General features: G+C 42.2%; 1 protein-coding gene across 1 annotated transcript in view; it reads right to left on the reverse strand.

Moving 5' to 3' along the window:
- LOC121271663 (eukaryotic translation initiation factor 3, subunit 6 interacting protein) overlaps nucleotides 1-20,348 on the reverse strand; it is a 36,960-nt gene extending 16,612 nt beyond the window's left edge. Inside the window, exons 1-7 of the mRNA XM_041177784.1 lie at nucleotides 20,206-20,348; nucleotides 12,301-12,343; nucleotides 11,199-11,409; nucleotides 6,513-6,592; nucleotides 5,298-5,359; nucleotides 3,589-3,658; nucleotides 1,177-1,250 (exon numbers count right to left, since the gene is read on the reverse strand). Coding sequence (XP_041033718.1) covers nucleotides 1,177-1,250; nucleotides 3,589-3,658; nucleotides 5,298-5,359; nucleotides 6,513-6,592; nucleotides 11,199-11,409; nucleotides 12,301-12,343; nucleotides 20,206-20,238 — 573 coding nt within the window. The 5' untranslated portion in view covers nucleotides 20,239-20,348. The remainder of the gene's footprint in view (nucleotides 1-1,176; nucleotides 1,251-3,588; nucleotides 3,659-5,297; nucleotides 5,360-6,512; nucleotides 6,593-11,198; nucleotides 11,410-12,300; nucleotides 12,344-20,205) is intronic.
- Nucleotides 20,349-25,437: the final 5,089 nt, after the last annotated feature.

The raw sequence follows: 25,437 nt of genomic DNA on the forward strand, positions 1-25,437 counted from the left end.
TATTATATATTCTTTCATGGGACATCGGTATTGCTGGCTAGGCCAACATTTGTTGCCCATTCCTAACTGCCCTTGAGAAGGTGGTGGTGAGCCATCTTCTTGAACCGCTGCAGTCCACGTGGTGTATTAAGAAAGGACTACCAGGAGTTTGACCCAGCGACAGTGAAGGAACAGAGATATAGTTCCAAGTCAGGTTAGTGTGGGGCTTGGAGGGGATCTTACAAATAGTGGTGTTCCCATGCGACTGCCACCCTTGTCCTTCTAGATGGTAGAGGTTGTTGTTTGGAATGTGCTGTCGAAGGAGCCTTGGTGAATTGCTGCAGTACACATCACTGCCATTTCAAAATAAAACTGAAACTGCTCAGTTCTAAATTTAGACTCAATTCATGGCTCTAAAAATTATCCTTTATTTCTGCTTTTCACAGATATATCTTGGAACACAAATAAAATATGCACTTGGCAAGAATGGGTGAGTCCCCACCGTGATTTCTTCCTCAGCATCACCCTTCCCCTGTCTGACGTGCTCTAATGGGTCGAGATGAGAATTGCCGATTGTCAATAATAAGTGGCCAAGTCGGAATTGCCAATTGTTGCAGAGACTCAAACAAAGGAATAGGAAAAGGCCACTCAGCCCCTCGAGTGTGGGGCTTGGAGGGGATCTTACAAATAGTGGTGTTCCCATGCGACTGCCACCCTTGTCCTTCTAGATGGTAGAGGTTGTTGTTTGGAATGTGCTGTCGAAGGAGCCTTGGTGAATTGCTGCAGTACACATCACTGCCATTTCAAAATAAAACTGAAACTGCTCAGTTCTAAATTTAGACTCAATTCATGGCTCTAAAAATTATCCTTTATTTCTGCTTTTCACAGATATATCTTGGAACACAAATAAAATATGCACTTGGCAAGAATGGGTGAGTCCCCACCGTGATTTCTTCCTCAGCATCACCCTTCCCCTGTCTGACGTGCTCTAATGGGTCGAGATGAGAATTGCCGATTGTCAATAATAAGTGGCCAAGTCGGAATTGCCAATTGTTGCAGAGACTCAAACAAAGGAATAGGAAAAGGCCACTCAGCCCCTCGAGCATGCTCTGCAAATGCATGCCACCTCTGGAACAGAAAAGTAATGTTCAGTTGAGATCCAGGCAAGTTAGCCCAAAGAAAAAGTCAGAAAGTCACCTGGTAAATGAACTCGTCAATGATGTCCCACAGCCACTGGTTCGGGAGCTCCAGAGGGACTGGGCCGTCTGCATCTAAAAGGGACGAGATTGTTTTGATTTAAAATTAGTAGAATCTTACAGATCTGAAAACTCAACAATTCAGTCTCAATTTATTATCACAGTCCTCAGAGTCTCTCAAGAAAATTCCTAACGTTTTAGAAATTTCTTCTGCAACTACTTTTTGGTAGCTAGTCATTCTATGGCACTGATTCCCAAACCATTTCTACACTGCACCCCCAGAGATTCATGGTTCACCTGCAGTTAAGAAACACAGGCCCGTAACTCCCTTGGAGTGGCAATCAGCGTCCGACTGCCACTCGGTACCAAATTACCTGCGTGGATTTTCTTCCGTGCCCATCATTTCCGGCCTTCCAACTTGGGCTGGGCGAGATCAGGCAGCGCAGTCGTCTCCGTCAGCATCATAGTCCAGCTTCGTCGGACTGAAGAAGGACCCCTCCCACCCCCACATTTTATGGCACTACCTGCCGTTGACCAGATAAGTTACAAGTCCCATTGAAATGGACAGGCCAGGGGGAAGGTAAGTGTATAGGATTTGGATGGGGAGGAATCAAGGTCGGACCATTGTTGGGGGGGGGGGGGGTAGTGTGAGGGGGATCGGGCCTCGGGTTGTTGGAACCTCGGGGGGTGGGATGGGGTTGACGGATCTTGAGTGGGTGGTGTTGGGTCAGGAGCGGAAGGGGTTCAGGCCTATGGGTAGTCAGGGGTTGGGGGGGGAGAGGAGTCCCCTGGAGGGTTGGGGATATTGGCGGGGTGGGGTGGCGGGGGCTGGGGCTTTAGAGTGGAGTAGTTTCCCAGAAGTTAGAAGAGATTTTACTTCTTCCAATTGTTCCTGGGTAACTACTTGTGTAACACATCCACTGGGAACCATCCAAGGTTTGGGATTTAAGTTGCATTTTCAGATGGTTCCCAGCGCAGGGCAATCGCCCAGAGGAAACTTGCATTTTGGGCAATTGCCGTACAAACCCTTACCTGTGAACATAAGAAGGGGGTTCCCCAGCGCATCATCGGGGTGCCCCCCAAATCCGACAGCAGGGAGCTCGGAAGTTACGGCCCGTTATTTTTGTACAGCTACTTTAGTGTAGCTGTAACTATTAAAACCAGGATATTTCAACATTTTATTTGCTATATCTGCTTCAATTCAGCTGCCAGACACTTTTGGTTTTTACATGGAGAACAATCACATCATATCGGAATTCACGGCTGCAAAACCCAGGGGAAGTTGGATGGGAGAAAGTTCATGTGGAACATAAACACCTGCATGGACGGATTCAGCTGAAAGGCCCCTTTCTGTGCTGTAAGTTCTATATATCGTGTATTGGGCTGTCGATATTGAAGGATGTTGGTTGATGCTTTGTGTATAGGCTATCAGAATATAACTCTGCTGTTGTTCACCTTGGGTGTCCTTTTGTTCAAGTGTCTTTCACGTGTTACACCACAATAATCGTTATTGTTAGTTAATATGGTTGTGTCTCTCCATTACAAAAGCAAAATATTACGGATCACAGAATCACACAGTGCAGAAGAGGCCCTTCGGCCCATCGAGTCTGCACTAACACGTGAGAAACACCTGACCTACCTACCTAATCCCATTTACCAGCACTTGGCCCATAGCCTTGAATGTTATGACATACCAAGTGCTCATCCAGGTACTTTTTAAAGGATGTGAGGCAACCCGCCTCCACCACCCTCCCAGGCAGTGCATTCCAAACCATCACCACCCTCTGGGTAAAAAAGATAAAAACAAAAAAACTGCGGATGCTGGAAATCCAAAACAAAAACAGAATTACCTGGAAAAACTCAGCAGGTCTGGCAGCATCGGCGGAGAAGAAAAGAGTTGACGTTTCGAGTCCTCATGACCCTTCGACAGATGGGTCATGAGGACTCGAAACATCAACTCTTTTCTTCTCCGTCGATGCTGCCAGACCTGCTGAGTTTTTCCAGGTAATTCTGTTTTTGTCTGGGTAATAAAGTTTTTCCTCGCATTCCCCCTGAACCTTCTGCCCCTCACCCTGAACTTATGTCTCTGCGTGACTGACCCTTCAACTAAGATCCTGGAAATCAGTTTGGATGAAAGGTCACAGACCTGAAATGTTAACTCTGTCATCTCTCCACAGATGCTGCCTGACCTGCTGAGTACTTCCAGTATTTTTTTGTTTCTATTTGTGCTTTTCCGTTCATCAGTTTTCAGGTCCTCATGTGCCCCAGGTTGAGTGTAATGCAAGAAGATATCACTATTCAGTAACAATAACACTGTCACAACGTTCTCCCTTCCTTTCGCTATCCGAGTTTGTGGTGGTGGGGGGCAGAAAAACAAAGAGAATAACAAATATTTTACTAGAAATGTACTTACTCAGAATGTAGTTGAACAGATTGCAGTAATTGTAGTACGATTCAAACCTCTGCTCCAACGTAGGCCCTCCCTAGAAAATAAAGAGAACCAGTGAGTATCACAGAAATAGTTCCCTAAACTATGCTTAATGTATGGTTTGCCCTGGAGACTGTACAGAAGCTTAAAGTCCATCAATACTTAATTCCACTCAGCCACCTTTTGACAAGGTAATACCAAACTAATGACTACAGCACACTGTGCTGTGGGATTTCCAAATAACTAATGTTAGCTTTCAATAAATCTGCAACAATGGCATCAAGATTACTAATCTTTCTGTCTTAATGCCATTAAGCATGAAGACCATACAATCATAGAACGTTACAGCACTGAAGGAGGCCGTTCGGCTCATTGTGCCTGTGTCGGCTCTTTGAAAGAGCTATCCAATCAGTTCCACTCCCCTACTCTTTCCCCCATAGCCCTGCAATTTTCTTCTCCCTTCCAAGTATATTTTATCCAATTTGATTTTGAAAGTTACTATTGAATCTGCTTCTGCCACCCTTTCAGTTTACTTACTCTCTTATATAGATAATTCCACATTTGAATCAACCGCTGTGTAAATGATAGTTTTTCAAATCCTCCTAATTATTTTGTTGACTATCTTAATCTCTGCCCTTGCTTCACCATCTCACCCCCCAGTGGAGACAATTTCTTACTGTTTACCCTTCCATAACTCTACAGAATCTGAAGACCTCCATCCCTTATCTTTCTGTAGTAAGACTCCAACTTTTCATCATTTTTCATCCCTGGTGACACCCTTGTCAATCTACACTGCACCTTTTCCATTGCTTTTATATCTATCCTGTAATTTTCCTGCATAAATTCATCAGTACCTCCTTGTATTTGGATTCTGTGGCTCTGAAGTAGAATCCAGGATTCTAGGCCAATTTGTTGCTTTACTTACTTTCACTGAAACCCGAGCCAAAAAGTTAAAATGAAGTCTCCTAAAAACCCTGAAATGGCATCTATTGTACGTTATTTACTGGGGAGATGATGACGTAGTCACTGGGCTAGTAATCCACAGGCCCAAGCTAAAGCTCTGGGGACATGGGTTCAAATCCGACCACGGCAGCTGGTGGAATTTAAATTCAATTAATAAAAAAAACTGGAATTCAAAAAAAAACTAGTCTCAGTAATGGTGGCCATGAAAGTATAACTGATTGTCGTAAAAACCCAGCTGGTTCACTAATGTCCCTAAGGGAAGGAAATCTGCCCTCCTTACCTGGTCTGGCCTACATGTGACAATGTGGTTGACTCTTAACTGCCCTCTGAAATGGCCCGAGCAAGCCGCTCAGTGCAAGGGCAATTAGGGAGGGGCAACAAATGCTGGCCTTGCCAGCGACACACACATCCCATGAAATAATAGACAAAGGAAAAAATATAAATGCAAGTTTGCATTGAGTGATTATAAAGGTCTTTATAGAACTTTATTTCTACAGAATAGAATACGTGCTTCCATTTAATATTTTGAAAAGCAAAATACAAGTCTAAGTCACTAGAAGACTAAAGTTCTAATTTGTGTTACATTTTAAATTAACAGGCACAGGTATGAAAACTACAAGGAAAAGCCGTGCATCTATAATGACTGATGAAAAATAGCATGTAAAATATTATCCTTCTAATATAGTTAAAATGCCGAACAAACAAATGGAATGGTGGAGTTGAAGACTTACGCTGACTTTAGCGTAAATGTGTCTGTAGTAGAGCTCCTTGTATAGAATAATAAAAACAGCATCTGCAAAAGATCGTTTACAAGGTAAATACACAGCTGACTGGACCTCAATACTTATCCCCAGTAATAAATTATTCAGGATACTAGGTGACACCTACAACTTACCAGATATGCAAACTTTTTTTTTAAATATATAAGTTTCGCCCCCTTTTCTGCCTTAAGGTAACCAAAAGACTTCAAAGTAAAATTAAGTTTCTACTCAAACTTCAAAATTTCACAAGGTACCCTAGGGACAGTGGCACCTGAAGCAACAAAGGCATGACAGACTTGACAGCCCCAAGGACCACCAAAAATTTATCCTCAGATTTCAACTTCGTAACCCAGGATAGTCACAGACACCGATCAGGTGTCATAATGCATGGGGTGGGAAGTTCAGACTGCCAAAGACCTTCAGTTCTTTTCTGTATCCAGGAGAAGCACTCCAGTCTTTAAGGACCACTTGTTCGACAGCTCAAAACCCAGAAATACTGGTCGCAGTTCGGAAATTAGTCCAAACTAACTAAGCATCTGATTGGAAATAGGAGCAGCAGTTTCATTTCAATATTGAAATAAGATTTCTGTTCACTTCAGACCAGGGCCACTTAAAAAATGCAAGGGTCTGATCAATTTAGCAGTGGCCTGATGCACACATAGAACAGGCACTGGCTGCTGCCCTGTTAAATTGGTTATTGCTGCTTCCATTTCACTCCCGGACACTGGGCACAACTTGTTAAATTTAGACCTCAGGTGTTCCGCAGATGTGATGATGATCTTGTTTCAGCGTGGGCTATATTGTGTGGAAATAAGCAGATGTCCTTAAGGATCAAGATAACGCATTTCGTGACAGGAGATTTAAACAGAATTGATTCTTTGTCGTAGGCTTAGTAATCTTATGTTAATTGTATATCAATTATATTCAAGTGGTAGGCATCTAGGGATTCATTTTTGCTCTTGAATAAGTACGACTGAAACTGAGGTTGGCAAGGTTTGGAAATGCATGCTTGTAACATGTCTTGCTGTAAATAAAACCATATAAAGTGTATAAAGATTAAGTTCCAGTTTTATTCTTTAATGTATAGAACATCTTGTTCTACTGCTGGGACACAACTTAGGTAGTCCATGAGCAAGTACATTAACATAAAACATCATTTTGTACAAGCTGAAAGCGAAACTATACCATTTCGACATATGGATGCAATAGCTTCTGCCTCAGGCCAAGGGGAGTTTTTGAAGAACCTTTCTGTCAATTTGTTCCAGCTGAGGAAACAGGAGAATTAAAAGACATTACTCAAAATTTCAATAATTGTTCACATTGCAACTGTATAATATTCACACCACAGGCACGCTTTTCTGACCAGTTTTGAGCTGTTGAGTTTCAGCAACTTTTTAACAAGGTAAATATGATTCTGGTCCATAATCCTACCAAATGAAGCATTTTACCACATTCAATGATGAATGCCTACGTAACAGACTCCCAAATTTTCTTTCCTCCTCTTCAAATAAATGACAATCACCAATAATTAAAACAGAAAATTCAGGAAAAAATTCTTTATCGAACGTGTAGCAACAAATATGGAACTCAATTTCATAATGAGTAGGTAAAGCGAGTATCATAGATAGCATTTAAGGGGAAGCCAGATAAGCAGATAAGGATAAAGGAATAGAACAACATGTTGATGAGATGAGAAGCGGGATGGCAGCAGGCTTACATGCTGCATAAATACTGGCAGAGACCAGTTAGGCAGAATGGCCTGTTTATGAGCTGCAGGCTCTTATGTAATCTCTCCAGAGGGTACTGCGGGGGTTGTAGTTCCGAGAGCACTAGGTAACCTTCTGATAGCTCTTCCAAGAGCTCAGTTGTCACGTATGAACTTAGTAAAGTTCTGGTGGGCTGTTTGACTGTTCAGGGTTTCACAGTCGAGTCTGATCCTGTCCTTCCAGCAAGGTCACGCAGGCAAGCTTGAAAATAAGACACAGGGGAAGTTAGAATGGGATGTACTAAAACACGTTCAAGCACATGCGGTGAATATTGTTTTGTCCAGATGTTTCAGAGTTCATTCAATGCAAAAAAAAGTAATTTAAGGTGTAAAATAAACTCAGGGTGATAGGTCCCTGCCTCTTTCGATGACTCTGAGCCATTTGGCCCATGAAGATACCTTGTTTGAATCCCAGTGTGCGCTGAGTTAATTTACTTCAAAATGCCATCGGGGTGTTACAATTCCTCGTCACTATAGTGACCCCTGAGAGCAAGTACCAGTATGTGGACATTGGATGAATGTATTGTCTCAGCACCAATAACAGAATATTTGGCTAACACTCAGCATCAAAGTTTATGCATAAAAGCCACTTAAGCAAGGTATCAGATGTCGTGTCAGATGGAATTCTACCCCGTTAACAAGTCAACAACATCAAGAGAAAAGGAAGAGAATAGAAACAAGAAAGCAACAAGTAATTCCCTGAGGAATAAAAGCTCCACTGGAAAAGTGGCAGACATTGCTGTTAATTGCGTATCAAATAAGTGTTTAACTGAATTCAGGTGATGGGCATTAACTGGGGATTCATTTGTGCTCCTATATATAGAACAAACTGCAGCCGCTTGGGTTTGAAGGTGCAAGTTTGTTATGTGCATCTCTGTAAATAAAAAAAAAATTACATAGTGTGTAACGATTAGGTTCCAGTTCTATCCTTCACCGGCTGGCTTTCTGGATCAGAGGAATTGCGAACAAGAGGAGTTATGGATAATATTAGGTTAAAAGAAGTGGCTTACAACATTGCCAAAATAAACCTGAGGATTAGAGTGTTTCAAAAATCAGCAAAGGGCGACCAACAAATTGATAAAGGAGGGAAAAAACAGAATGAGAGTAAACTGGGAAGGAATACTAAAACATATTAAAAAAGTGTTTACAAACATGCAAAATGGAAGAGATTAGCTAAAGTAAATGTGTGTCCCTTAGAGGCAGAGACAGGAGAAATTATAACGGGGAATAAGGAAATAGCAGAGACATTAACCATATGTTTTGTGTCTGTCTTCACAGCAGACGACACCAAGGGGATGCACGCTGACACATAAAATGACGCGTGTTGACGTCGGGCGTGCGCCCCGATGTCACCGCGCATCATTCAGATCTTTCATTCGGTGGGTGCGCGTTGCAGCCAGTTGTGCGCCCGCCAAACTGCCAAAGGCCTGTTAAGATCATTAAAAAGCTAATTAAACTAATTATCAATGCTGACCACCCAACCTTGCGGTTGGCAGGCGGGCGAAGAGCCCAAGCGGCCTTTGCATTTTTCAGGATACCTCATCTATGGGCGGGATGAGGTTTCCTGAAGGTTTAATATAATCTATAAATAATTTAGTCACATTTCATAAACATGTCCCAGCTCATGCTGTCACATGAGGGGACGTGTCTAAATAATTTTTACCTTTATTTCAATATAAGCTTAATCTCCGAGACAGCTCCGTGCCTCGGAGATTTCTGCGCTTTTTCATGTGCATGTGTGAAAGAGCACAGGCTCTGATCTCCCTCTTCTCCCCCGCCCATGTAGCGCTGAACGCTACCGGCCGTGCATCATGCTGGGCTGACCTTAATTGGCCTGCCCGCATAAAATGCCGGTGCGGATCGGCTCCACGCCCACTCCCGACCGGCCTGCCCAGAACAATTCTCCCCCAAGGACATCCAGGGGGTCTTCAGTTAAAGTTGTGGCTGCGTTCCTGAAAATTGCAACTTTAAGCGAATCACAGGTTCCCATAGGAATTAATATTAAAGCCAGAGTTAGGTTCCTTTGGATATTTCTCACCCAGAAAAAACAAGGTACAAGTTGAAATACTGTACCATACATGTGCATTCCTAACTGAAACAACCTACAAAATAAAATACATCACTAACTATAAAAGAAATACAATGTACAATATAAAATGTATAAAAGAATTATGGTACACTCACCTACATAACAGTGCTTTTAGATGGAGCACGGTCAATCTAGTAGCAGAAGTTAGGAAGCACCGGGCCAGGGGTCAAGGGGGTGCGGGAGGCACGACGCTGGGGCGGGAGGCAGAGGGAAGTGCGAGGCCAGGGGCTGGAGGGGGAGGCACAAGGCCCAGGGAGGAGGCAAGGCTGGCAGCAGGAGGAAGAGAGACTGAGGGCAAGGGTGGATGTGCTGGAGGAGAGGTCATGTGAGCAAGCAGGCCACAGAAGAGGAAGTCTGTGGCAAACGATGTTAAAGTGACACTTGGCAACGCTATATAGATATACTGGCATTACTTTATGTATGATGTTAAAGTGAAACAATGCTAAGTGGGTTAAGTGGTTAAGCGATGACTTTACTGGAAATTCTGGAGAGCCAAGGGCTAATTGAGAGAGAGAAACTTAGAAGTAATTAAAATTAGTGAAGAAAAAGCACTAGAGAAACTAATGGGGCTAAAAGCTGACAAATCACCCTGGGCTTTTAAAAGAAATGGAGGCAGAGACCGTGGATACGTTGGTTTTGACCTTCAGAATTCCCCACATCCTAAAATGGCCCCCCTGGATTGGAAGGTAACAAATATAAACCCATTGCTCAAGTAATGAGAGAGGGAGACACAGGGAATTGTAGCCAGCCATCCTGACATCAGTAATATGGAAAATGCTAGAATCTATTATAAAGGACATGGCAACAGAGCACTTAGAAAATCACAATAGGATTAGGCAGAGGTTTTGGAAAGTGAAATCATGTTTGAAAAATCTATTTAGTTTTTTTTTGGGAATGTAACTAGTAGGGTAGATAAAGGAGAAACCAGTAGCTGTAGTATATTTGGGTTTTCAGAAGGCATTCAACAAAGAGTCAAGAGGTTGGTACAAGATTAAGGTTCATGAGATTCATGGTAACGTATTAGCATGAATTGGAGATTGAGTAACGGACAGAAAAAAAGAGTAAAAATAAATGGGCCACTTTCAGAATGGCAGGGTGCAAAAAGTAAGGTACCACAAAGATCAGTGCTTGAGTCTCACCTATTTACAACCTATAACAATGACTTCAATGAGGGGACTGAGTGTGTGACATGTCGATACAAAGCTAGGGGGGAAAGTGAGCTGTGAGGACATAAAGAAGCTGCAAAGGGAGTTAAGTGATTGGGAAAGAAAGTAGCAGATGGACTTTCAAGTGGGGAAGTGTGAACTTATCCACTTCGACAGGAAGAATGGAAAATCAGAATTTTTTTTAAAAAAAAAGGAGACTAGGAAATGTTGTGATATAGAGGGATTTGGAGGCCTTGTACACCAATCACAGAAAGTCAAAATGCAGGTCCAGCAATTAGGAAGGCAACTGGTATGCTAGACTTTTTGCAAGGGATTTGGCACTTAAGTGTCAGGAAGTCTTGTTGCAACTAAATAGGGCTTTGATGAGGCAACACCTGGAGTATGTATGGTTTTGCTCTCCTTAAAATATACTTGCCCTGGAGGGACTGCAACAGAGGTTCACAAGATTAATTCCTAGGATGAGAGGCTGTTGACTGAGGAGAGATTTAGTAGAATGGGACTGTACCGTCTAGAATTTAGAACAAGAGGTGATCTCATTGACATGGATAAAATTCTTAGGGGGCTTGACAGGATAGATACTGAGAGGGATATACTAATATGGCAGGACAGTGTTGATGGCACAGCAGGCTCGAGGATCCATATGGCCTACCCGTGCTCCTGTTTCTTATGTACTCATGTTCTCTCCTACAAAGCATGGATCAAAAGTAGCTAATGGGCAGAAAAATAAAATCTTACCTTTTTACAAGGTGTAGCCTGGCGTGAAAGCAGTTTGACAAACATGTATGCTGCAACATGACTTCCTGCATTTACTGGCCCACAAACAAAATGCAATATATATTTACTCCCCGTACCTGTTTTCATAGATATCCTGAATTTCATAAAGCTTCTGTTCAATCACATCGCTGGACACACGATTAGACTGTAACTCGTAGACCTTCTGGTCGATCAGGTCAGTAACAGTTTTGTGGAAGTACTGGATGAAGTTTTTGATTACTTCCGGGATCACGTGATAAGTTTGCTGTTCATACTGCCGCTCGTAAGCAAGGTCCTGTTTGGGGTCACCTGAGGATGTAGGAGAGACTTTTACAAATACTTGCATTTCCTTCCTAATGTTCTTTCCCTCGTCCCCGATCCTAAAAGGTACTGAATATGTCGAGGTACCATTAGGATGCCGACCCTTTGGTAATTTACCCAAGTGAGCAATTCTAAGCCGAACGCACATTTCAGCCAATGCCCACATTTGCAATGAGGGGTCACAAGTAAGGAGGGTGGCTGAACTCTCCTTTCTGTAGCTTTAGTGCTGAAACAATCATAGTGAAACCAAGCCATACTAGATGTCAAACCCAAAATTATCCAGTTCCGAAGGATTTGAAATTGGACTCGAAACGTTAACTCTCTTCCGCTCTCCACAGCTGCTGCCAGACCTGCTGAGGTTTTCCAGCATTTTCTGCTTATATTTCAGATTTCCAGCATCTGCAATATTTTGCTTTTATTATCCCGGTCTCTCTGGCTTGGTACAATACCAGGTGGCGCGCTCATCTACTGAGCCAGCTCTGCCTTTCAAATAGTCACATTTAACGTCAGTGTGCCCCTCCAAGTTGCAGGCTATTTACAGCATAGCGATCCCACAATCAGCTAGGACACCTGGGACATATATGACAGCCAAGCCTGATTGTTAAAATCCATTGGACCTCCATGGCCTCGGGTGCACTGAACACATTGGGGACTTGTACACAAGGTATCTGCCCTCCCGAACTCTTTTAAGATTGGGGCCAATGTGACCAATTCAGCGACTCATTCACTCTCTGTAAGAGGGGTTTGACTCGCTTAGCTCAGCTCTTCTCTAAAGTTCAAGCCAATAATCATTGCAGGCTACACACTTGCACACATTGACTCATCAACAGCTTCAAAGCAAGCATGCCAAATAAGAAAAAATTAAACTTGAAGATTTACCAGTGTGAAGGTCATAATCGGCATTGTAGGCATATGGATCGTACTGCGGAAAACAGAAAAAAAATACTTCGCATCAATGGAACAAACACACAAGATTCCCGAACAAGAGGAGAAAATTGCAATGGGTGCAGGTATTTTTCAGGTGAGACAAATTATGCACACAGCAAAAACAAAATTATGTAAAAATAATCTGTCCCACTACCAACTTTTAACCTATTAAATATTAACTGACAATGCACTCTGCAACAGTCTAGTACAAGGCAGAATTATGCACAGAATGACCTGCAAGGAGAAACTTCAAAATTACAAAAAAAAACATGCCATTTGGCGTAAATGGTCTATACCAGTATTAATGTTCACTACAAACTCCCTCTCACCCTTCTTCATCTAACTATGTAAGAACTGGAAAAAAAAATAACAGACATAACAGATTTTAAGCAAGTGCAGAAGCAGGAAAAATAGGGGAAAGGAAAGTGGCAGTGGTGGCAGGGGAAGGGACAGCGCAGGAAGGGTCTGTGATAAGATGCAAGGCAGGAGAGGTTAAATGACAAAAGGACACAATGCCTTTGTCTGTTAAGTCTGTATCTCTCTCCCCAGATGCTGCCTGGCCCACTCAGTCATTCCAGCATCCACAACAATTTGCTTTTATATTAATGTTCAGGGATCTCCTCACAGCATCCCTGAAGAGGTCAAATGCATCCAATGACTCATGGGACACTGTGGCTTGTGACTGACCAAAATGGAGGCGGCTCATTTGAGAAGGCATCACACACATTGAGAGACTTTGTCGGGAACGCGTAGAGGCGAAGTCAAGGTGTCGGAGGCAGCACAAAGACCCCCAAACAACCCACCGACCTAATTCTTTTCGAGCATCACCTGCCCCACATGTGGCAGAGTCTGCAGATCAAGCATTGGACTCATCATCCATTTCAGAACCCATTAAAGCGGAGTGGAAGCAAGTCCTGAGGGACTGCCTAAGATGATTGGTGTTTAATGCACTGCCACTATTCTTCAAGGAATGCCCACCTCGAAGAAGTTCAGCTCTCCTCTCAGACAGGATTTCAGTTTCTCTCTTTTTACCTTGTTCACCTTCATTGCTTTCTGTTTCCCTCCTCATGTCCAATCAGATATCTACCAAAACACGTTTTCACAGCCACGCCTCTTGCCTTAGCAACTGGCTCTGATTTATTCCACGTGGATTGCAATTCAAATCCCCACCTGTCATGTCGGACAGTCATGAAAAGCGCTATATAAATGCAAGTCTTCCCTTTTTTGAAAAAAAATGGTGAATTTAACTCTCCTGGACAAACGTATCACAAAAGGAACCCATCAAATGATTGCCCTCAAAACTATGAAGGGGTTCAACATGGTGGATGTGGAAAAATTGTTTCCACTACTGGCTAAGTCCAGATAAGGCGGCATCAACACAAGAAAGCCACTAACAGATCAAATAAAGAAGTTAAGGATATCCTTTAGTGGAGACAATGCAGAACTCACTGGTTCCTGGAGTAGTTGGAGCAGATAGTACAGATGGATTTAAAGGGAAGCTTGGTGTTCACAGCAGACTGAAAGCGAGTGGGGGACACAGGGCAGGAAGAGGCTCATGTGAGAGACAAACACCAGTATACAGTAGTTGGGCTGAATAGTCTTTTGTTCTGTGCCAGAGAAAACTCCGAACCAAATCTGATCGTTTATTTGCTTCAAATATCTTCACTTTCTTTCCAAGTTTCACAATGTGAGTATTGCAGTTCCTCGTTCACTACTTGAAGGGGCTGCTCCTCAACTTTTGGCTCCACTTCAGTCCCCGGCTCTTGATCAACCATGGCGGAGGGGAGGGGAGGGGTAGGGAAATCAGAGGACCTCCTCGTTGGTCTGTTCCAGGCCAAGGTGGCATCTACAAGTCCAGGTTGCAGGCTGTCTGTGGGGGTGGTCACTCTGGCTTCCATGGTTTTGGCCGCACCCAGGCAGCCCTGGAGAGAGGGAGCACATTGTGTCCATCTTGGGAACTGCACAGACTGGAGTGTATAGGGGACACTGTAACAATGTTATTTAAGTTTATAAGTTTCCTTTGAATTCCTTATTAATTGTTTGAAAAGTTAGGCACTTTTGCTTGATTTTTGCTTATTGCTTGGCATCCCAGATTTCAAAGGCCAATGTCACTGCAAATGTCTGTCACCAATATTGTAGTCCTGCATCAAATACTATTTAGTGTCTGAGCATAGGGCAATCCCAGCCCAAAAACATATAGAGAAAAAAGATCCCCGACCCTCCTTTTTTAAAATTTGTTTATGGGATGTGGACATCGCTGGCTGGGCCAGCATTTATTACCCATCCCTCATTGCCCTTGAGAAGGTGGTGGTGAGCTGCTTTCTTGAACCGCTGTAGTCCCCTGTGACGTAGGTACACCCACAGTACTAGTGGCCACCAAAATTCTCATCTTTATGTCAACTGATACCCACAAATAATTTGTGCAGTTCTTTCTCACTACATTCCTACCAGCTGCATTTGATACAACTTATTATTTGAGAGCAATTCTTTGTGCTAGAGATGAAGATTCACCAAATTTGAATGACAAAGTTTTAGAAAAGCTGTGAGGTGAATGAAAAGAATACATTAGCATTGAATTAATAGATGATGGTAACAGTCTATACCCTCCAGGCATTCTGCAGTCTAACTCCAATGGTCATGCTACCACACAAACTTTGACATAAGGAAGGTGCAGTTACAATGTTACTACAGAATTTGAATTCTAAACAAGGACTTTGTCATGGAATAAGACTGGCAGGTTACGAAACTGTTTTCTTTGACGTTAGATGCTGAAATTATAACAGGCAGATTTCAAAGAAATCAAGTGTTTATTCCTCAAATAATATTAAGCCCAACAACTTCTCAACTCAGGAGGAAAGAGTTCCCAATTAGACTTTCATATTCTATGCCTATAAACAAGTTATAAGGCCGGACACTTGACACGATTTGTGTTTATATTCCAGGGCCTGTTTTCAGGCAAGGACAGCTTCATGTAGCTTTTTCCAGCGAGAGAGTTTTGATTCCGTTAATGTTTTTGGTGAAAAGATGCCCAGAAACCCTGTAGTTAAAGTAGTATTGTTGTAATAATGATATTAATTTTACTGAAAATGTTTTGCGGGAATCTGTTCGTGTAAACGTAAATAGAAGATAGTCACTAATAAATCTAATAGGGGCTTCAGGAGAAATTTCATTATATGTTACAACATCCTCAACTTGCCTGGATGAGGGCGGCTCCAACAACACTCAAGAAGCTCAACACCATCTGGGACAGAGCAGCTGGCTTGATCAGCACCCCATCCACCACCTTCAACATTCACTCCCTCCACCACAGACACATAGTGGCAGCAGTGTGTACTATCTACAAGGTGCACTGCAGCAACTCACTAAGGCTCCTTCGACAGCAACTTCCAACTCTACCATCCAGCAGGACAAAGGCAACAGATGCATGGGAACACCACCACCTGTGAGTTCTTCTCCAAGCCACACACAACATCCTGACCTGGAACTATATCACCGTTCCTTCACTGTCATTGATCAACTTCCTGGAACTCCCTCCCCTAACAGCACTGTGGGTGTACCTACACCACATGGACTGCAGCGGTTCAAGGTGGCAGCTCACCACCACCTTCTCAAGGGACAATTAGGGGTGGGCAATAAATGCTGGCCCAGCCAGCGGCTCCCACATCCCATGAATGAGGAGAAAAAAATTTACCCAGAGAGTGGATAGAATGCAGAATGCACTCCCATGTAGAGTAGTTGAGGCAAATAGCATAGTTGCTTTTAAGAAGAAACTGGATAAATACTTGAAAGAGAAAGGAACAGGAGGACATGCAGACAAGATGGGAGGAGGTTCACTTGGAGCATTAACACCGACACAGGCTAGATGGACCAGATGACATATTTCAGTGCTGTAAATTCCATGTCATTAACTGTTGTGGTCTTACCTGTCTCAGAATAAATATTGTAGAGGACATCACTTGTAGGTTCTAAAAATAATCACCTAAATTCTGAATTTACAATGATATGACCCAGTTTACAAGATTGGAAGCCAAGCCTATATAATTACAGTATAGCACTAAATAAAATGTTTTTACTCCAAACTCTTTAAGCCATGTTTACTATCAAATCAAAAACCTATCAAGTATGAAGAATCAGGGCACTTTTAAAAATATTAGTAAGCATAACACACTGCTGTCAAAACAGAAGCGGCCAGGACATTTTTCAAACCACAATGGCCTGTCATCTTTGTGATGGGAAAAGTGTATTGGAGACCAATGGACAAGTCAAATTTTGCAGATTTCAGCAAGACTGCTTCAATCAAGTTCTGGTTTAAAAAATTAAAAAGGTGGGAGAACTCAAAATTGCTCTTTGAAGAGTTGTCGCCTACTCTTCCTTATTTGTAGAAGTGCATCAGTGTGACAGGTACATTCTTAAGCAGAGATTACCCTGCCATCCTGCTCTGCTGAATAGGTTAAACCATTTGGCTGAAAACATGAAAAAGGGAGGGTAAAAATATCAATGTCGGAAAACTTTCTGGAAGTTGTTTGTCAGCCGTGGCTCAGTTGGTAGCACACTCACCTTTGAATCACAAGGTTCAAGTCCCACTTTAGGGCTTGAGCATAAAAATCAAGGCTGACACCCCAACGCAGTACTGAGGGAGCACTGCTGTATCTGCCGTGCCCAAAACCGAGGCCCCGTCTACGGCTTGGGTGGACGTGAATGATCCCAGGATATTATTTCGATGAAGGGCAGGGGAGTTATCCCTGGTGTCCTGTCCAATTTTTATCCCTCAATGAACACACACTAGAACTAGGGGACACAATGTAAGAATAAGAGGGCTTCCTTTAAAGATTAGGTGAATTGTTTTCTCTGAGGGGGTTGTTAGTCTGTGGAATTCTCTCCCCCAGCGAGCAGTGGAGGCTGGGTCATTGAATACATTCAAGGCCGAGTTAGACGGATCTTTAAGGGAGTCAAGGATCACGGTGGGTAGACAGGAGAGTGGGGTTAAGATGACAAACATAAGAAACAGGGGCAGGAGTAGGCCATTCAGCCCCTCAAGCCTGCCCCGCCATTCAATAAGATCATGGCTGAATGTTTTTACTCCAAACTCTTTAAGCCATGTTTACTATCAAATCAAAAACCTATCAAGTATGAAGAATCAGGGCACTTTTAAAAATATTAGTAAGCATAACACACTGCTGTCAAAACAGAAGCGGCCAGGACATTTTTCAAACCACAATGGCCTGTCATCTTTGTGATGGGAAAAGTGTATTGGAGACCAATGGACAAGTCAAATTTTGCAGATTTCAGCAAGACTGCTTCAATCAAGTTCTGGTTTAAAAAATTAAAAAGGTGGGAGAACTCAAAATTGCTCTTTGAAGAGTTGTCGCCTACTCTTCCTTATTTGTAGAAGTGCATCAGTCTGACAGGTACATTCTTAAGCAGAGATTACCCTGCCATCCTGCTCTGCTGAATAGGTTAAACCATTTGGCTGAAAACATGAAAAAGGGAGGGTAAAAATATCAATGTCGGAAAACTTTCTGCCCCAGGCCTCAACTCCTCTTTCGTGCCAACTCCTCTTGCCCTCAACAGATCAATCATGATCTTATTGAATGGTGGAGCAGGCTCAGAGGGCCAAATGACCTACTTCTGCTCCGACATGTTTGATTGTCCTGTCACAAAAGAAAATGGCTTATCTAGTCATTACTACATTGCTGTTTGTGGGAGTTTCTGAATGTGAGTTGGCTGTCACATTTCCTATATTACAACAGTGACTTCACTTCAAAAGCACTTCATTGGCTGTAAAGCACTTTGATACATCTGGTGGTCCTGAAAAGCTATACAAATGCAAGCCTTTCTTTCTTCTCCTACTTTGCTTCTGGATGGAAATGCTTACAGCTTGACACGCTGAGGGACACACTAAAGTTTAGGGCAGCTGTCACAGAGGCACAATGGGGAAAGGTTGCTGTCTAAGGCCTGTCAGACATAATGCACCATAGTGCTGGAAAATGTATAGAACCCGTCAAGCTGCATGCTTGGCACTGAATGTACTTTGCGAATATAGAGCAGAGAAGGCTGAGGGGGGACCTGATAGAGATATACAAAATTATGAGGGACATAGATAGGGTAGATAGGAAGAAACTTCTCCCCTTAGCGGAGGTGTCAATAACCAGAGGGCATAGATTTAAGGCGAGGGCAGGAAGTTTAGAGGGGATTTGAGGAAAACATTTTTTCACCCAGAGGATGGTTGGAATCTGGAATACACTGCCTGAGGGAGTGGTAGAGGCAGGAACCCTCACAACATTTTAGTATTTAGATGAGCACATCACAGCATACAAGGCTACAGGCCAAGTGCTGGAAAATAGGATTAGGATAGGTGCTTGATGGCAACATGGACATGATGGGCCGAAGGGCCTGTTTCTGTGCTGTATAACTCTATGATTCTAAGTATACTGAAAATTCTATATGAAGGAAAGTTGAATTCTATTGCACTCTCTGCAATTTTTGAATTTGGAATGTTTTGCGCCCAGGTTGCATCCCTGACATAGGAAAGTATATTGTAAAAATCAATAGAGACACCTCAAAGTGGAATACACGGCATGGAGACAAGTCAAATTTTATGGCACTGTTAAGCTGAAATGCTTTGCCATGTACTTTTACAAATTTTATGAATGAAGTGTATTTTTGGAAAAAAAATTTGAAGCGATGAGGAGGAATAGGGAAACAAACCCACCAGAAAAAATGTCTAGAAATTAAATACAACATTTCTCTTTAAAATAAATATGATAAGCCAATGCTGGAAAGTTAAACCAGAAAGGAAAAGGTAAAACATCTAAAACCAGAAAAGAAAAGGTAAAACATCTAAAACCAGAAAGGAAAAGGTAAACCCAGAGAGGAAAAGGTAAAACATCTAAACCCAGAGAGGAAAAGGTAAAACATCTAAACCCAGAGAGGAAAAGGTAAAACATCTAAACCCAGAGAGGAAAAGGTAAAACTTCTAAACCCAGAGAGGAAAAGGTAAAACTTCTAAAACCAGAGAGGAAAAGGTAAAACTTCTAAAACCAGAAAGGAAAAGGTAAAACTTCTAAAACCAGAAAGGAAAAGGTAAAACTTCTAAAACCAGAAAGGAAAAGGTAAAACTTCTAAACCCAGAAAGGAAAAGGTAAAACTTCTAAAACCAGAAAGGAAAAGGTAAAACTTCTAAAACCAGAAAGGAAAAGGTAAAACTTCTAAAACCAGAAAGGAAAAGGTAAAACTTCTAAAACCAGAAAGGAAAAGGTAAAACTTCTAAAACCAGAAAGGAAAAGGTAAAACTTCTAAAACCAGAAAGGAAAAGGTAAAACTTCTAAAACCAGAAAGGAAAAGGTAAAACTTCTAAAACCAGAAAGGAAAAGGTAAAACTTCTAAAAACAGAAAGGAAAAGGTAAAACTTCTAAAACCAGAAAGGAAAAGGTAAAACATCTAAACCCAGAAAGGAAAAAGTAAAACATCTAAACCCAGAAAGGAAAAGGTAAAACATCTAAACCAGAAAGGAAAAGGTAAAACATCTAAACCAGAAAGGAAAAAGTAAAACATCTAAACCAGAAAGGAAAAGGTAAAACATCTAAACCAGAAAGGAAAAGGTAAAACATCCAAACCAGAAATTTAAAAAAATAAAACAGGTTTTGAAGAAGGCAGAACATGTTGAGCCTTTGTTTTAATTCTACAGCTACAAGAAATAAATCAATACAGTCATTTGAAGATAATATGAAGAGTGTTGGGATTTTACTGATAAATTGAGGTTCCTGTGGGCCTCAGGCTGCAGGAACCATGTGTTGGGACATTAACGAAAACAACCAAAATTATCAGCGAGAAACCCGGCTCCCGCCACAAACTCACCTCCGTCGCATATTCGTCCGTAAAAGCCGACATCTCCCCCCCACCGAAAAAAACACAATTATATAATTTTTTCAATTGAATTTTCCAGAGAGACAAGAAGTCACAGCCACCCGGCCTCTGGTGCCCTGCAGGAAAGGTTCCCCCGTGCGGCTCAAGTGCCGAAGAACAGTTCCACTGTGCAAAAAAAGGAGCAGCAGTGAAACCTCTGCAGTCACTATGGAAAGTTGTCTTAATGTGAATTTTTTTTTTACCTCTTTCTTCTTTCCTACTTATTTCCACGCCCTATTGTGAAATTTTTACCTCTCTCTTCTTTACAATTTATTTCCACCCCCTATTACACTTTTAAAAAATATATTTACACTCTTCCTTTTATTTTTTTCCACCTGAACTTGGGTGTTAAAGATCCCAATATGACATTATTTCAAAGATGAGCCCTAGGGCACTCCCGCTGAAAGGCCACAGTTCTTTCTCCACAGAGGTTCCCTGAGCTGCTGAGTATTTCCAGCATTTTCTTCTTTCTTCATCTCAGATCCCCAGCCTCTGCAGTATTTTGTTTTTTTTTTCTCTCTGTAATGGAGCTCTTCTCCAGTGTCCTAGCCAATATTTATATCTAACCCTCAAACAACAGAGCTAAAACAAACACCGAGGTTACCTGGCTGTTACCACATTCCTGTTGGCGGAAGCTTGCTGTGCTCAAATTGGTTGCTGCATTTCCTGCGTCACGACTAGAGTTGCCAACTCTCCAGGATTGGCAAGGAGTCTCCAGGGATTGAAGATCAATCCCCAGGATGCTGCTGTGTCCCAAAGGTCAATGGGACAGTACAAAGATTTGGATTTTTTTATTTTTTTTGAATATTTCTCTTTATCAGATATAAAAATATTGAAAATGGGGAAACAAAGGCTGTTTGGGTGACAGTCAAGCATCATCCAATTGGGTAATTGGCCTTCTTGCTTTCCAATTGGTGTAGGAAGGAAGTGCGTCACAAGGATGGATGCATTGGCCAACTAATGGCAGGAGTGTGGGGGGCAAGTCATGTAATGAAACATCCAGGAATACATTGACTCATAGTTGGCAACCCTAGTTACAGCAGACTGTGCTTCAAAAGTAGTTCTTTTGCTGTAAAGCACTTTGGAAGATCCTGAAAGCTGGTATATAAATGCAAATTTACTGTTATTTCCAAAGGCAGCACCAAGGGACTGCAATATGAAGAAAAATTTAAAATTGCATAACTAAGTATGTTTGTTAGGTTATTTTGAAATACAAATATGTCCATATATTTTTGGGTTCTTATGCAATATTAATTGTGGGCCATACATACATACAATGAAAAGAATTTACATTTATCTGGGATCAGGAATCAATTGCTGGGTTGACCTGCTGTGTGGGGTATTCAGAGTCAATGCAAGATGGGAGTCCACACAATGTGCAGCCTCACAACACTAGGAGAAAGGAGGTGGTGCTGTTCTGTTTGTGCACTTCATGGCAATTTTTACGTGCACTTCATGGCAATTTTTACACATCCTGCTGACAATGAGCCATGCATCTCTCCGGTAAGGTTGCTAACTCTGGTTGGACACAATCCTGGAGATTTCATCACATCTTACCTGGTGGAGCAAATGTTTTTCTCCCATCTCCAATACTTTTATAATGAGTAAGTTAAAGCATTGAAAAAAAGCACTCAATTCATTTAATGACCTCACTCCTGCCATGATCTTTCTCCTGGATTGTTCACCGCAGTATCCTGGAGGTTTAATCTTCAATTCCTGGAGACTCCAGGGCAATCATGGAGGGTTGGCAACCCTACTCTCCAAGTTCACAATAGTTCCCCCAAATTGGTGCCAACATGGGCATCCACGGACTGGGCACTGAGACGAAAGACCAGCCACAGTCCTCAAAGATACTTTGAAAGAATAAAAGACTTGCATTTATACAGCACACCGGACACCTCAAAGAACTTTACAGCCAACTTTCGGACAGCAATCACTGTTGTAATGTAGGGGACACAGCAGCCAGCTTGCAAACAGCAAACTCCCACAAAAAGCAACACAAGCGTGACCAGATAATCTGTTCTCGTGATGTTGATTGGTAAGGAATATTGGCCAGGACTCGGGGGATAAATGAAATAAGAATATATCAGAACCTTCTGATGAATGGTCATCAACCTGAGAAGTTAATTCTATTTCTCTCCATAGATGCTGTTTGACCTGCTGAGTATTTCCAGAATTTTTTGTTTTTATTTCAGATTTCCAGCATCTGCAGTATTTTGCTTTTGTACTGGGGATAACTCCTCTGTTCTTCAAAATAGTGCCACAGAATCTCTTACATACAGCCAAGAGGCAGATGGGGCCTCAAGTTTCTGAAATACAGATCTTCTAACAGTGTTGTCTTCCCACAGTACTGTATTAGAGTGGCAGCCTTGTGTTCAAGTGGGACTTGAACATGCAACCTTGTTACTCAGAGACAAGAGCACTACCAACTGAACCACAGCTGATACTTGTTTCACCACTTGTCTATCTGGCACAATCAAAAGTTTGATGTGATTGGTTGAGACAACACAACTTTCAACTCATTCTTGGCCTATTCATACCAGCATGTCCACAAACACGTGTACATTTAACAGGTCCAGATGTTCTTTGGCTCATTGTTCCCCAGCTATGTCACACCATTTGTGAGAATCAGCTGCAAAGGTCATATTTAAGCATATTCTGGTAGTCTGGCTGTGCACTTAACTGGCAGTGAATTCTGATGACCTCTCTATAGATTCATGTTCAAATGTATTCCTCTGCAGGATGCAGAGAAGCTTAGCATCATCTGTCCCTGAGCCATTGTACCTGCTAAACATGGTAGTGCCTTGCCCTCAGACCTTCACAGAGTATGCCATTTCAGAGGGCAATTATATGATAGGGTGGCCATATGTTCCCATTTTCAGGGATAGGTTCCTGGATGAGATACTATGTCACCAGCCAAACAACGTCTTCAAAGAGCTCCTTTGTTCAGGAAGGTCATCCCTGAAAATACTATTTTATATCTTCCTACTGGAATATGTCAAATGCATAACTGAGGTACAGCACAGCATACAGTGAAGGTCACCTCAGATAAAGATGTCTGCTAAATGTCTAAACAACAATTTGCATTTGATAATAAGTGCATGAGAGAATTAAGAGAAATATCCAAGATGTTTCTATTACTTTTTTTGACCATAATATAGCTGGTACAACACTATTGTAGTTGCCATGAGTGACTGATGACATAGAACAGTAGAGATTCAGTGTAATATGAAAATGGCTTTGCCAAAAAAGCATAATTGCTGCTTTGGCAATCAGCTTCAAAAGGATTTTCCATATTTACGACCAACTGGAAAAGAAACATCAGAATTATGTTCACTATGCCACTATTTCCAGTTTAAGTGGAGATAGAACAAATATAAAATAGCATAAAGGCAAAAGGCATCACTGAACAGAAAGATGGTCTTACAGCATGTACTAATTCAAGTTCTGTTACTGATTTCTTTTTTCCTTGCAAAGTTGAGACAACACAGTCTAGGCCAAGTGGAAGGTGGGTATGAAAAGCTGATGTTCCTGAATAGCGTTATTGTATTCGTTATAACCAATGTCTGAATTTGCTTCGATAGTGTGACATCACAACTGCATCACAATGCACGTTTGTTTTACATTTGAAAGTGTCAATTCCACATTGTTTTGCATCTGGAGTCAAACATAAGCCAGGCTTGGTGAGGATGATTAATTTTCTTCCTTACAGTAAGCCGTATGCATTCTGTTTTTTTATGACAATCCAGTTATCACAATTACTGATACAACAAGTGCATGAAATGTGCCAAGGCATTTCTCAGGAGCATTATAAATATGAAGCAATATGAGACACTGAGCCACATTATGAGACATTGGGACAGATGGTGAAAAGCTTGGTCAGAGGTAGGTTTTAAGGAGCATCTTAAAGGAGAAAAGTGAGATAGAGAGGTTTAGAGAGGGAATTCCAGAGACCTGGACAGCTGAAGGCACAGCCACCAAAGGTGAAGTGATTAAAATCGGATATGTTCAAGTGGCCAGAATAAGGTGTTGGGAGGAGGTAACAGAGAAAGGGAGAAGCACAGCCATGGAGGGACTTGAAAACAAAGATAAGAATTTTTTAAAAACTCACATATCACTTGACCAGGAGCTAATGTAGGTCAGTAAAGCACAGGGCTGAACAGGATGTGAGTAGCAGAATTTTGGATGATTTAAAGTTCATGTAGGGTAGGAGATGGAGTGCATTGGAATAGTCAAGTCTAACGGTAACAAAGGCATGCATGAGGGTTTCAGAAGCAGATGAGCAGAGGCAGGTTTTCAAATCCCAGAGTAAATACTGCAGATGGCAGAGATCTTAAAATCAGAAATTGCTGGAAAAACAGCTGGCAGCATCTGTAGAGAGAGAAACAATTAATGTCGAGTCCATTGCGATTCTTGGGTTCTGAAGCAGTCATATTGGATTTGAAAAGTGAACTCTTTCCCCACAGGTGCTGCCAGACCTGCTGAGTTTTCCCAGTACTTTTGTTTTTATGTCAAATCCCAAATTTATTTAATCAATTGGATTTAAATTCCACGTGATGCCATGGCAGGATTTGAACTCATGTCTCTGGATCATTAGATCCAGGGCTCGGGATGACCTACCCAGTATAGGGTTGCCAGCTATGATTGAATGTATTCCTGGAGGATTCATCACATGATGTGCCCCCACGTTCCAGCCATTCGGTTGGCCAACACATCCATCCTTGTGACACACTGCCTTCCTACGCCAATTGGAAAGCAAAGAGACTCCTTACCCAACTGGATGACGATTGACTGCCAGTCAAACAGCCTTTGTCCCCCATTTTCAATATTTTTTTTAATACCTGGTAAAGAGAAATGTTCAAACCAAATGACAATGTCCTGATGATTTTTTTTTCCCAGGGCTGCAACACAGCAGGGTCCTGGGAGATTGACCTTCCATCCCTGGAGGCTCCAGGCCAAACCTGGAGAGTTGGCAACCGTAGCCCAGCCACACCACCATCAGACACCCTGACTCAGCAGCGAAAGGGTCAGGATAGCTGCCATCAGGCAGTCAGCTTGACAGCCTTCAACGGTTGAAGGACCCCCCCCCCCCCCCCCCCCCCCACCACCCTCTGGATCCCGCCCATCCGCGCAAGCGGGCCATCTAATTGGGTAGGAGTGACATCATCAGCTACGGACGGCCGT

The sequence above is a fragment of the Carcharodon carcharias genome, chromosome 31, assembly GCF_017639515.1.
Source record: "Carcharodon carcharias isolate sCarCar2 chromosome 31, sCarCar2.pri, whole genome shotgun sequence".
Classification (NCBI taxonomy): Eukaryota; Metazoa; Chordata; class Chondrichthyes; order Lamniformes; family Lamnidae; genus Carcharodon; species Carcharodon carcharias.